The 13,209-nt window shown below is 44.1% G+C and overlaps 1 protein-coding gene across 1 annotated transcript; it reads left to right on the forward strand.

Moving 5' to 3' along the window:
• Positions 1-253: 253 nt before the first annotated feature.
• On the forward strand, positions 254-10,849 carry LOC113222718 (supervillin-like; the record flags this gene model as incomplete). Its single annotated transcript, XM_026452342.1, is given in 7 exon segments — positions 254-519; positions 2,962-3,117; positions 5,397-5,498; positions 5,501-5,537; positions 6,574-6,700; positions 10,301-10,456; positions 10,557-10,849. Coding segments are annotated over 7 exon segments (931 nt in total), but the record flags the coding sequence as incomplete, so codon positions are not given.
• Positions 10,850-13,209: the final 2,360 nt, after the last annotated feature.

Genomic DNA, 13,209 nt, shown 5'->3' on the forward strand with positions numbered 1-13,209 from the left:
CTTCCTTCCTTCCTTCCTTCCTTCCTTCCTTCCTTCCTTCCTTCCTTTTTTTGTTTCTTTCCAGCAGACTTACAACTTTGGAAAAGTCCAGCTTTGGAGAATTAGGATAGAGCAGAGAATGTTCAGATTCCAGACCATCTCTCCAGCAGCAGAAGCACAGCCCGATGGCACTTGCAGTCACTCTGTAGCCAACATGGAAGCTCTGGCCCCTTGGTGACACTCATCCAGCTCCTCTATCACTTGTGCCCACAAGAGCCACACCTGCAAACAGGACCGAGTCAGAGCTCAGGGAGCACTGCTGGGAGAGGGTCAGCACACCTGCAAACAGGACTGAGTCAGAGCTCAGGCAGCACTTCTGGGAGAGGGTCAGCACACCTGCAAACAGGACCGAGTCAGAGCTCAGGCAGCACTTCTGGGAGAGGGTCAGCAAAAAGCAGCAGTTGCATAGGTGGTACAGCATCTGCTTGGCCGATGCTGGCCGGCCTGCTGGGGTCAATGTCCTGGCCCAGCGCCTGCAGGGTAGGGTTGCTCGCACTCCAGCAGGGTCAGGGGACAGCTGCTCAAGGTGCCCAGGGATGCTGAGCCAGGCTCCTCCAGGGCATGACAGGGGTTTAATTTCTATAAATAGGTGGCTCTGGGGCAAGGATACTTAACCATGAGCAGTCTTCACACCTCTGTTTTCTGTTATTCCTAAATAGCACTACAGGTACCAAACTTATTCTTGAAACTGCTTTGATGGCATAACATGTCCACACTTTATTTATCTGTTTATCTATCTATTTATTTATTTACTTATGTAGAGACAGAGTCTCGCTCTCGCTCTGTCGCCCAGGCTGGAGTGCAGTGGTGCGATCTCAGCTCGCTGCAAGCTCCGTCTACCAGGTTCACACCATTCTCCTGCCTCAGCCTCCCAAGTAGCTGGGACTATAAGCATCCGCCACCATGCCCCGCTAATTTTTTGTATTTTTAGAGAAGCGGGATTTCACCGTGTTAGCTAGGATGGTCTCAATCTCCTGACCTCGTGATCCATCTGCCTTGGCCTCCCAAAGTGCTGGGATTACAGGCATGAGCCATCGCACCAGGCCCTATTTACTTATTTTGAGACAGTCTCGCTCTGTTGCCCAGGCTGGAGTGCAGTGGCGCAACCTTGGCTCACTGCAACCTCTCTCTCCTGGGTTCAAGCAATTCTCCCTGCCTTGGCCTCCGGAGTAGCTGGGATTACAGGCGCCTGCCACCACACCCTGTTAATTTTTGTATTGCACTTTAAATTAGGCAACTGATCAAGGCTGTGAAAAGAATGACTCCAGATCAAGAGGTCAGGAAGTCGAGACCATCCCGGCTAACACGGTGAAACCCCATCTCTACTAAAAATACAAAGAAAAAAGAAAAAGAAAAGGAAAAGAATGGCCCCATAAGTTCTTCCCACTAAAAATTGAATCTTTACATTGCTAAAATTAAAAATGAATACACATATGAAAAATGAATTTGTATATAGGACTACATGTCAATACATGAAGAAAAATTCCTAACGAAAATTAGTGAAATGCCCATTTTGTAAAATATCTTTAAAGAAATAGAAGTCTAGGCTTGCACCTGTAATCCCTGAGTTTTGGGAAGCTGAGGTGGGAGGATCACTTAAGGCCAGGTGTTCAAGACTACTCTGGGCAGCATCGTAAAACCCCATCTGTACAAAAAATAAAAAAATCAGCCCAGTATAGTGGCATCTGCCTGTAGTCCCAGGGCTTTGGGAGGCTGAGCCAGGAGGATCCCTTGAGCCCAGGAGTTCAAGGCTGCAGTGAGCTATGGTTATACCACTACACGCCAGCCTGAGCAGCAGAGCAAAACGCTGTCTCTAAAATAAAAATACTTTTATAAAGAGATACAATTGTACTTTGGATATATACAGTCAAGTCTATTTAGAATGTTAGGACATGATATTGGTTATTTAAGTGTAAATGTGTATTTACACAATGTATTTGAGTGCTAAAAATGTCTAGGTCTTTATAAACTGTTATGATCTATTTGAAACATGCCTTTCCCCAGTAATCTAGTTGGTGCAACAAATTTTCACTACTTTGAGGAATAGTTGCTAATCAAAGGCAAAATTTTTTGCTAAGTTAGCAGAAATTTCAGTTGAGTGGCTTCCAAATTAATTTTAGGTATTTATAATGTAGTCATTGATGGTTCCTATTTTATTTTGTCCTCTCAAAAACATACAAACTTAGCCAGTTCAGATCTACAGTGGATGGTAGGAAAGGCCATTTTTAGTGAAAATACTTTAAGAAATTATTAGAATCATTTATGGAACCTATGTTACAGATACTTAGCCAAAGAAATGGCTGAAAAAAATCAACTAAATATGACCCCTGAACTTTTAGGAACTTAAATGAGTTTTCTTCTTCCTTTCAAACCCCAATACAGTTGTAATGTAGGAAATGGGATTGAAGCTAGGAAAACTTCAGGTGATATAGAAGCAGAGACTCCAGTCTTTTTTGTTTGTTTGCTTGTTTGTTTGTTTTGTTACAGAGTCTCACTCTGTTGCCCAAGCTGGAGTGCAGTGACGCGTTCTTGGCTCACTGCAGCCTCCACCTCCTGGGTTCAAGCGATTCTCAGCCTCTTGAATAGCTGGGATTACAGGCATGTGCCACCATGCCCAGCTAATTTTTGTATTTTTAGCAGAAACGGGTTTCACTATGTTGGCCAGGCTGGTCTCAAACTCCTGGCCTCAAATGATCAGCCCACCTCGGCCTCCCAAAGTGCTGGGATTACAAGCCTGAGCCACCGCACCTGGCCAGTTCTTTTACTATTACAATTTAACAGGTCTTCTCCACCTCGAAGCTCAGATAAATTCTACCTGTTTCCACAATGCTTTGAATTATTTCATATTTTACATTCATTCTTCATCTGGAATTTACTTTAATTCATACGGTATCTTTAGCTTTGTTCTCTTTTCTTTCAAAGATCCTGGAAGTTTTAACTTCACACCCCACCTGTTCATCCTCAGCAGCTCCTCTGGGGATTTTGCGGCCACGGAGTTTGTGTATTCTGCCCAAGCCCCCTCTGTGGTCAGTTCCATGCCCTTCCTGCAGGAAGATCTGTACAGCGTGCCCCAGTCGGGCACTGCTTGCAGGCGGCAGCTATGCTGAGCAGCAGAAGACACACCTTCTATGTGCTTCTGCACACCCAGAACATACGCTTATCCTCACCCCTAAACCAAAAGGAAGGGCGGTGAAATCAGCCACACATTATAGCATAAGGAATGAGGCTCAGTTACTTAACCCATCCAAAGACGTCAGCTAAGAACAGGTTGAGCACCAGAGCAGCAGGCCTGGCGTCTCTGCTCTTCTCCCAGCCTTGCTCTCAGTCTTGTTGCTGCATGGTCACTGGTCGACTGCCATTGCTCCAGCCATCATGTTTGCATTCAAGACAGAAAGAGAAAGAAGGGTGGAGGAAAAAAGGGAACTTAATAGCCACATCTCTCTCTTTAATCAGATAAAAAAGACATTTTCCCAGAAACCCCCAGCAGACTTCTGCTTATATCCCATTGGGCAGAGCTTGTCACACGGCCAACCCCAGCTGCAAGGGAGCCTGGGAAAGTAAATGGCAGGGGAGAAGGGTGTTGAGGTATCGGCTACGTTAGCCAGTGAACAGGGTCTGCTATACCAAGCCTCCACAGCAGAGGCAAGACTCCAGCCCGGGTCTTCTGATCCCAAGGTCAGGGCTGTTTCCATAAGGCCACCACCTCAAGACAGAAACCTCTGTGCCCTCATTCTGGTTGGGAAAGTCACAAGAGACTGGGCTTGACAGCCCCTCCCGCCTACCCTCCAGTGAAGCCAAGGTCAGCTGCTTTTCAGTTTGTGTTTGTTGCTTCTCACATTATAAGAGCCTGGAGCTGCATCCAGGGACCTCACCTTGCACTGAGAGCCCAGGGCACCACTGGAAGTTTGACCAGTGCACATGTCATGCTTGGAAAATCTTAGCCATCAGAAAGAGAGGCTGTGCCCACGCCCTTCATCCTGGGGCTCAGGGCAGGTTATCAACCTCCACTGGGCTTTTAAAATGTGGCTTTCACAGAATTTCTAAATGCATGCCAGGAAAGGACACACGGTGAGCCGACCAGCAACAGTGAGAGGTGTTTTGCCACATGGAGTAAGAGTCAGGCTGACAATTTGAGGAGGAGAAAAAGTGAGGAGGAAAAGGCAGTAGAACAATTTTTATTTTCAATTTATTTCATTTTATTTTGTATTTTATTTTATTTCATTTTATTTATTATTTATTATTTATTTATTTATTTTTGAGATGGAGTCTCACTCTGTCACCCAAGCTGGAGTGCAGTGGCGCAATCTCGGCTCACTGCAACTTACACCTCCCGGGTTCACGCCATTCTCCTGCCTCAGCTTCCCAAGTAACTGGGATTACAGGTGCCCACCACAATGCCCGGCTAATTTTTTGTATTTTTAATAGAGATGAGGTTTCACCATGTTGGCCAGGATGGTCTCAATTCCCTGACCTCATGATCCGCCTGCTTCAGCCTCCCAAAGTGCTGGGATTACAGGCGTGAGCCACCGCGCCCGGCCATTTTATTTTTTAGAAATAGCGTCTCACTTTGTCTTGTAGGCTGGAGTGCAGTGACACAGTCATGACTCACTGTAGCCTCGAACTCCTGGACTCAAGTGATCTTCCCACTTCAGCCCCTGAGTAACTGGGACTATAGGCATGTACCATGCGTGGCATTTTTTTTTTTTTTTTTTTTTTTTTTTTGTACAGATACGGTCTCACCATGTTGCCCAGGCTGGTCTTGAACTCCTGGGCTCAAACAGTCCTTCTTCCTCAGCCTCCCAAAGCACTGGGATTACCAGCATGAGCCACCACTCCTGGCCACAGTTTTGATGTTTAAAGCCCATTTCTCTGTAAGAGAACCACGAGCTCACCTCACTGCTAAGCAGTCGCGCGCAGGGCAGGAACGCCTCTGACCTGTCTGCCGTGAGAGGTGTGCTCCGGTGTCGATTGTGCTCTTTGGAGATACGTGGTGCTAACAGCCCCTTGAGTGGCACATGCATTATCCCTTCCACTCTTAGCACAGTCCTGCCAGTATCCAGAAGGGCCAGGGGCTTGAGCTGGGGCGAAGGGAGGAGGACCTGGAGGACGAGGAATGAAAGAGACCAACTCCTTGACGCCACTTCTCTCTGCCTAGAGGCTTCCCCCAGTTGACCTTTCAAAGAGCTGGGGTGTCCTGGGTTTCTGTTTGCCCCTTTGCCCCTGGTTTGACGGCCAAGGGGGTTTCCCCCGTGACACAGCAGCGGAGAGGAACAGCATCCACTAGATTTGGGGAGGAGTGAGCTGGAAGTGTCCGTGAAGGAGCTCCTGACGGTCAGGGTCTGTCCCTGCCCTCACAGCGCTTTTCCTTGTTGACAGTCACCACGAGGTGTACCTCTGGCAAGGCTGGTGGCCCATCGAGAACAAGATCACTAGTTCTACCCACATCTGCCCTGCCTCCGACCGAAGAGCACGATGGAGACCGTACTCCAGTACTGCAAAGAAGACGCCTCGCCAGCAGCTCCCCCGAGCCCTAGACCCTCTTTCTCTTTCTGCATGGGTCAGCCAGTGTCTACAAAGCCTGGCAGGTGGTAATGAAATCCATTTTTTCCCCTTTAATTTTTTTGAGATTTATTAGTTTTTAGATTAGTGCATTCTCAGCTGCCAGCATGAAGAAGAACTAGTTTTTCTCTCTGGTATTATGAGGCCATCTAACATGTTACCCTCAAGGATAAAGGCTATATTGTGGAACGCCCCAGGCAGATTAAAACCCTGTTGTACTCCGGGTTGATCACACTGAGAGACAAGTTGGCCTCTGCCATGTACATTATCTGCAACCACTACCATGCTGTTGGAAAATGAAAGTCTCCCCCAAATGGTGAATGGCCGTTGCCAACCTTTTTGTTATTTATTATTATTTTTAGTGTTATATCCTAAAAGTAAGTTTGTAGTTTTTCATATACCATCCACATGAAATTTCTGGTCCTTTATGTAAAGTGAAAATACCAGTAATTAATATCACATTTTTATGGTTTCATTGATACTATTAGTTTAATATCACTGAGTATGTGCAATTGATTCTCTTCCTGAAAAACTGTTCAGCAATAAATAACATATGAAACCTTCCACCCAATGTTATAGTGAATGTGGATGTATAAGATGCTGTCATTCGCTGTCAATCATATTGGAGTTAATCCCGTGGTAGGAAGGCAGAGGGAAGGCACCACAGTGAATTCAGGAGGAAGAAAATGCTCCACCCAGAAGCTGCAGACAGAGGAACTCTCCCTTCCAGGAATACAGAGCGTTTTGTTAGGTTCAAGAAGTATAGACTCAGGTTGATTATAGGTCACTATTGTAGTCACAGGCATGAAACTAACATCTTACATAAACATTATCCATGTGTTGTTATGAACTACTTGTAACTTGCATTTTAAGCATGAAGTCATGAGTTCTGACAAAGAAGAAAACATTTCAAGGGAAATCAGTGAAAGACAGGGTCTCCCTTGGGTCTACTGACGTTGCATTCTGTGTAACTACAGGGAAAAATCTCAAGAAACCACCCCCCAAGTCTTACCTTATCCGTGCTGGTCTGGAATCCCTGACATTCACCAATATATTTCCCAACTGGAAGCACAGGGAGGACATTGCTGAGATCACAGAGATGGTGAGCACGCTTTCCTGCCCTGTGAAGGTGGCTTCTGTGCCTTTTGGATTGTGGGTTGACTTTACTTTGGGGAGAGCATCCAATTGCACTTTCAAAGTGGGAAAATATTTTTTATTTTGCAACATGATAACATGTCATGGAATTCGCTTAGTAAGAAGAGAAGTCTAACAGGAAATCAATTGAACTATTTTAGTAATTTTCTACACAGTATACCCAAATTTAAAAAACTTAAAAGCAAAAGTGAGTTTAATCATGCTGACTATATATGTACATAAAAGCTGTGAACTCTTCATTCTGTTTGCTAAGAACCTGTTGCTTGGCATTGCTTGTCTCCAGTGTCCATGTGATGTGCAACCAAACCCTCATGTTTCAGACGTTAACCTTGTGTAGAGGAGACACAAACAAAATCTGATGAATTAGTGTGTTCAGATAACTGAATGAATGGATGTACTGCAACTCACTTATGATAAGGTATCGCTCAACATCTCATTAATATTGTCTTTTATGAGATCACCTGGTATTTCCACATGAGCCATTTATCATAACTTCTGTCTACCGAAATATATGGTTATCCAGAATGTTTTCCAACCACACAGAAAAGAAGTTACCTATAACGATGTTGAATTTCTTATTGATGAGCTATTAACATTGCTAGGAATAGCAGTTCCAAGGATTTGTTTTGATTTGATGGGAGATGGTGATTTTTCATTTTGATTTTTTTTTTTTTAAACTATGTAGGAGAGCTGCTTTGACTGGGGAAATGACCCAAGTGTATTTTGTCGTCTCAGATTTGTGTCTCTGACCGACTAAAATTAGGTTGTTTTACAGCAGGGAAGAAATGTAACCATGTGTGGGAAAACAGGAATGAAGGAGGGCTGAGGAAGAGGAGGTGGTCAACAGGAAGCAGGGAGTCAGTTGGGCATCATGAAGGGTGAGGGGCCTGGTAAGCTTCCATTTTTTCTTTTCTTTTCCAGCCCAGGCTGGAGTGCAGTACCACAGTCACAGCTCACTGCAGCCTCCGCCTTCCAGGCTCAATCAGTGCTCCCAGATCAGCCTCCCAGGTAGCTGGGACTACAATCACACACATGCCCAGCTAAGTTTGTATTTTCAGTGAGGTTTTGCCACGTTGTTCAGGCTGGTCTTGATCTCCTGGACTCAAGCCATTTCTTGGCCTCAGCCTTCCAACGTGCTAGGATTACAGGCTGGCTTTCCAAAGTGCTAGCTGTTGGCTTTCTGACACTCTCAGAGAGGCCTGATGGTTGATTTCCTGAGAAAGTAACTCAGATAAGACACATATAACTTTCTCAAGGTTCAAAACTGGGATAGTCAAATTTTTGATGTTTATTCGAAGGAACCATAAACATCAGTTCTGTGGGACAGTTTAGCCAGTTTCAGAAGGAGGTAACTCACCATTCTCTCTCTGTATTCACTATAGATCCTGGGGGTTGGCAATGGGGCTGTTTACTGTTGTGCAGGCCTATGGGATTCCAGCCAGAAAAGAGTCGGGCTTCCCATGCCAGCAAGTTATACAAATAGTTAACACTCACCAAGTGCTGATTCTGCACTAGGCACAACTCCAAGCACTTTACACTGATTTTCTTGTTTAATTACCACAACAGTTCATCAAGATCTATCTTCTTCTTATTCCCATTTTACTGGTGTGGGAGCAGAGGCAGAGAAACATGAAGTGACTTTCAGTGAGTAGAAAAGTCAGTACTCAGATGCAGGCAGGATCACTCAAACACTTGCCTTTGTCTCGCTTTTTTTGAGACAAGATCTTGCTGTGTCACCCAGGCTGGAGTATACTGATGCCATCATGGCTCACTGCAGCCTGGAACTTCTGGGTTAAAACCATCTCCCTGCCTCAGCCCCCTGAGTAGCTGGGACTATAGGTGTGCACCACCATGCCCAGCTGATTTTTGTATTTTTTGTAGAGATGGGGGGTCTCACTATGTTGCCCAGGCTGGTCTCAAACTCCTGGGCTCAAGCAATCTCCTGCCTTGGCCTCCCAAAGTACGGGGATTATAGGCATGAGCCACCATGCCAGCTCAAAACCTGCCTGTTGACCACTAGTCCCCATATATTTGTGATTTTGGCAACAGCTATTAGTCATGCATTCCCATCATGCACCCACCCAAAAAGAGAGAAGTCAATCTGGGGTCCCAAGTTTAATGGAGGAAGAGAATTTACCCAGAATAGCTTGTTCAGATTAAATTCACACAGTGGTTTAAAAGCAAACTTGATTCTGCTCCAAAATATTCTGGATGTACATTCTGATCTTCTTTTTCTATTGTGGATTAAGAAGGTGCTCAGGTGGGCGGATCATGAGGTCATGAGATTGAGACCATCCTGACCAACATGGTGAAACCCTGTCTCTACTAAAATACAGAAAATTAGCCAGGCGTGGCGGTTCACGCCTGTAGTCCCAGCTACTAAGGGGGCTGAGACAGGGGAATCACTTGAACCTGGGAGGCAGAGATTGCCGAGATCGCGCCACTGCACTCCAGCCTCGAGACAGAGCAAGACTCTGTCTCAAAACAAAGAAAAAACAAGAAAAAAAAAAAAAAAAATGAGTCCAGGGAGGGGAGGAGGGTATGATTTCTTTTCTGTTTAATTATTTTAAAAATGTTTTTAAACAAATTCCATTATTTGGAGGTCTCTGGTGTTTAGACTTAAAATTTACTAATCTTAGTTTGTAATTCACTCATGGTGAACATTTTTCCAGTGGCAGTCCTGAGATAAGATTTGTTTGAAACTCTGTGATAAGGTGAGAAAACATCTAAAAGTCAGAGAAACAAGATTCCATCTCTACAAAATATTTTAAAAGTGTATTAGGCGAGCATGGTGGCATGCATCTGCAGGCCCAGCTACTCAGGAGGCTGAGGTGGGAGGATCACTTGAGCCTAGGAGTTCAAGGCTATGGTGAACTGTGATTGCACCACTGCACTCCAGCCTGGTGACAGAACGTGACACTGTCTCTAAAAAATAATAATAATAGAAGGGGGCCAAATGCAGTGGTTCACACCTGTAATCCTAGCGCATTATCAGGCTGAGGTGGGCCTCACTTGAGGCCAAGAGTTTGAGACCAGCCTGGGCAACAGAGCAAGAGGGGAGGGGAGGGGAGAGGAGGGGAGGGGAAGGAAGGGGAGGGGAGGGGAGGAGGAGGGAAAGAAGGAAGGAAGGAAGGAAGGAAGGAAGGAAGGGAGGGAGGGAGGAGAGAAAGAATTAACCGGACATGGTGATGCACATGTGTAGTCCCTACTACTTGGGAGGCTAAGACAGGAGAACCACTTGAGCCCAGGGGTTCGAGGCTGCAGCAAGCTGTGATAGTGCCACTGAACTCCAGCCTGGATAACAGAGACCTTGTCTCCAAAATATTTTTTTTAATTTCAAATTTAAAAATTAAAGAAATTAAAACTCAAGGCAACTACAGGGCTTTGGACAATCCCTTATCTTTCAGAGCTATTTCCTCCTCAGTGATATGGAGCTATGCGTCCTCAGGCTGTGTGCAGATGGCACGGGCTGTGTGTGCAAGCACTTAATGAAACAAGTTAAAATGTAGGACACAAGCTCTCCTCTCTGCCCCCTTCTCTTCTTTAGGACACGGAAGTTTCCAATCAGATCACCCTCGTGGAAGACGTCTTAGCCAAGCTCGGTAAAACCATTTATCCGCTGACCGACCTCTTGGCCAGGCCACTCCCGGAGGGGGTCGATCCACTGAAGCTTGAGATCTATCTCACTGATGAAGACTTCCAGGTAAGCAGTTCTTCCAGTCGGGTGGGGATGGGAGTAAAACAACACACCCACGCCCGGCTCATTTCACTGAGCTGTGGGGCGCTTCTCCCAATGTTTCCAGTTTGCACTAGACATGACAAGGAAAGAATACAATGCCCTGCCCGCCTGGAAGCAGGTGAACCTGAAGAAAACGGGAGGCCTGTTCTGAGTAGGCAGATGCCAGAGGAACCTCGTGGTCACGTCCAGTACCATCGCACCAGGGAAATGGATATATATTTTTGGACTGGTGTTTTTCACAAAGTATCTTTCAATCAGAGTTTTCAGAACCTGATATTGTTAAAGATACTACTTGTCCGGGAGTTGTGTATTTTGTAAACGTTCAAGGGAACTATTTGGGAACTTCCTTCCACCATTCAGCAGATTATCAGAATTAATGAAAGTATGTTATGTGCACTTAAGCCGCAGCTGCTGTAGATAACACTGCGTTCTTATTCCAACTAAGCAATGCTTTTTTCTTTTTTCTTTTTTTTGGAAGCAGTTCTCTTTATAAAGTGTTATTTTGATAGTTCGTGGATTCTAAAATGTATGTATATTTATAGAAACACCATAAAAGTCAAGTAAGTATTTAACAAAGCAATATGTATTCGTTCACTTTCAAGTTTTTTTTAATGTCAAAATAATATGAAAAGGTAGATGGAGTTGCTTCTGTTGAATTAGCTCTGCCACCAATACGTATCTTCATACACGTTTGGAAACGTTTCCTGCAGCATTAGGTATGACTTGTTCTGAGTACTGCTTCCGGTGCTAAAATGAACAAAGAATTTGTACTTAATGGCATGGACTCTGGAGAATCTATGTGAATCAGCCTTTCTACCTTAATATCTCCCCCAAAATGCCTTGTTTTTAATGTACAGTTTACATACAGAAAAGTTTGCTCTGCGTCTTTGATGATGGTTTGGAACATTATCTACAATTTTACTCTCAAATAACCAAAATAAAAACATCTCAATTTATAATACTTCTTGTAAACATTACACATTATTTTGTGATACAGGACTTTTGTCTTGTGCTTTTGGAAATAACAGCATCAGAATAAACACAACAATTAATTGATTGGTTCATATTAAATTCCAAGTATGTTCCTTTCTGGAAATCTTTTTTTTTTTTTTTTTTTTTTTTTGGTACATGTTAACCTAGCACCAATATTGTATCATTAAATATTAATGGCTATACATTTGAATTTAGTTTAGGGCAAGATTTTATACAAGGTCATAAGATTAAATAAAGAGCTATTTGCCCCATAAAATTAGTACTCAGTACTATATTGCAGACATATTTTTGAAAATCATCATTTAACAGAAGTTCTTTTTCTTTTGCTTTTTTTTTTTTTTTTTCTGAGATGGAATCACACTTTTGTTGCCCAGACTGGAGTGCAATGGCACCATCTCAGCTCGTTGCAACCTCTGCCTCCCGAGTTCAAGCAATTCTCCTGCCTCAGTCTCCTGAGTAGCTGGAACTACAGATGCCCACCACCATGCTTGGCTAATTTTTTGTATTTTTAGTAGAGACAGGGTTTCACCACGTTGGCCAGACTGGTCTCAAACTCCTGACCTCAAGTGATCCGTCCTCCTTGGCCTCTCAAAGTTCTGGGATTACAGGCTTGAGCCACTGCGCCTGGCCTCAACAGAAGTTCTTTACCCCACAACTCTATCTACATTTCAATTTCAAGATCTCAGTGCCTTTAAAAAAAAAAAAAAGTATGTGGATAAGACATCTAGAAAACTTAAAAATGAGTTAGAAAACTTCTCACAAGTTTTGTTCTTAAAATACAAATTCATGAGTTTGAAGGTATTCTGTAGACCTATTATGAGTTGTTACAGCCCTTCCCTATTCTCTGTTAGCCTAAGTTTAACCCATTCCGTCACAGCACATTTGCCTGAAACTTCAGAACTTACGTGCCCCACCCTTTCACTGCACCAGGGTGGGGGCCTGTAACCCGCTCCTGGTCTCACCACTTTATGATTGTGTAATATTGGGCTGTCACTGAACTTCTTTGCCATGATTTCCTTTAAAAAGGAGACACTCCTAGCTATCTCACCTGCATCACCAGATTCCAAGTGAGGATCTAGCGGAAGCTCTTTGAAAATTGCCAAGCGCTAGATACCTAATGGTATTAAGATCATTGTGAGGATAGCTGAAATAGGAAAGCAGGGGGGTTAAGTTAGGGAGTGTTGTCACGTACCTAGAAATGATGGATTAAACCAAAGCAAGGAGAGGAAAAAGGAGAGAGAGAGGTTCAAATTCCATGTCCCATAGATAGCACACAAAGAGGCGTGCAGAAAAGTCACTAGGGCAACCTGAGGGTCCGAAAGAAAGAGGCAGGGTTGCAACCTCTGCATCAGGTTCCAGGAATCACCTGGATCCTTAGATACCCAGGACATAGCTCGAGTTGCTACAGGAACTTCCAGTGGAGAGCTGCTGTAATCAATAAACAAGACAGGTATCCTCATTAATATTCATTAACACCAGATTTTCCCAAAGTGCTTAAAAAATCATGAATATCTACTTGTGTTAAACATTGTCCCCCAAAATGTGCTGTCCGTTTGCTTCTCTTGGTGAATAAGACACCCCAGCTTGTAGTGCCAAGTTTACTTTTTGCCTCTTTTCCTCGGAATTGTTTCCTGCTTATCTCTTTCCTGCTTATAGAACCAGATCCTATTTTCTATGTTTTTTTTCTGATCCTTTTCCTTCCATAACTGCAACCTTTGACCTTG

This window comes from Piliocolobus tephrosceles, unplaced genomic scaffold (assembly GCF_002776525.5).
Source record: "Piliocolobus tephrosceles isolate RC106 unplaced genomic scaffold, ASM277652v3 unscaffolded_33929, whole genome shotgun sequence".
NCBI classification, from domain to species: Eukaryota; Metazoa; Chordata; class Mammalia; order Primates; family Cercopithecidae; genus Piliocolobus; species Piliocolobus tephrosceles.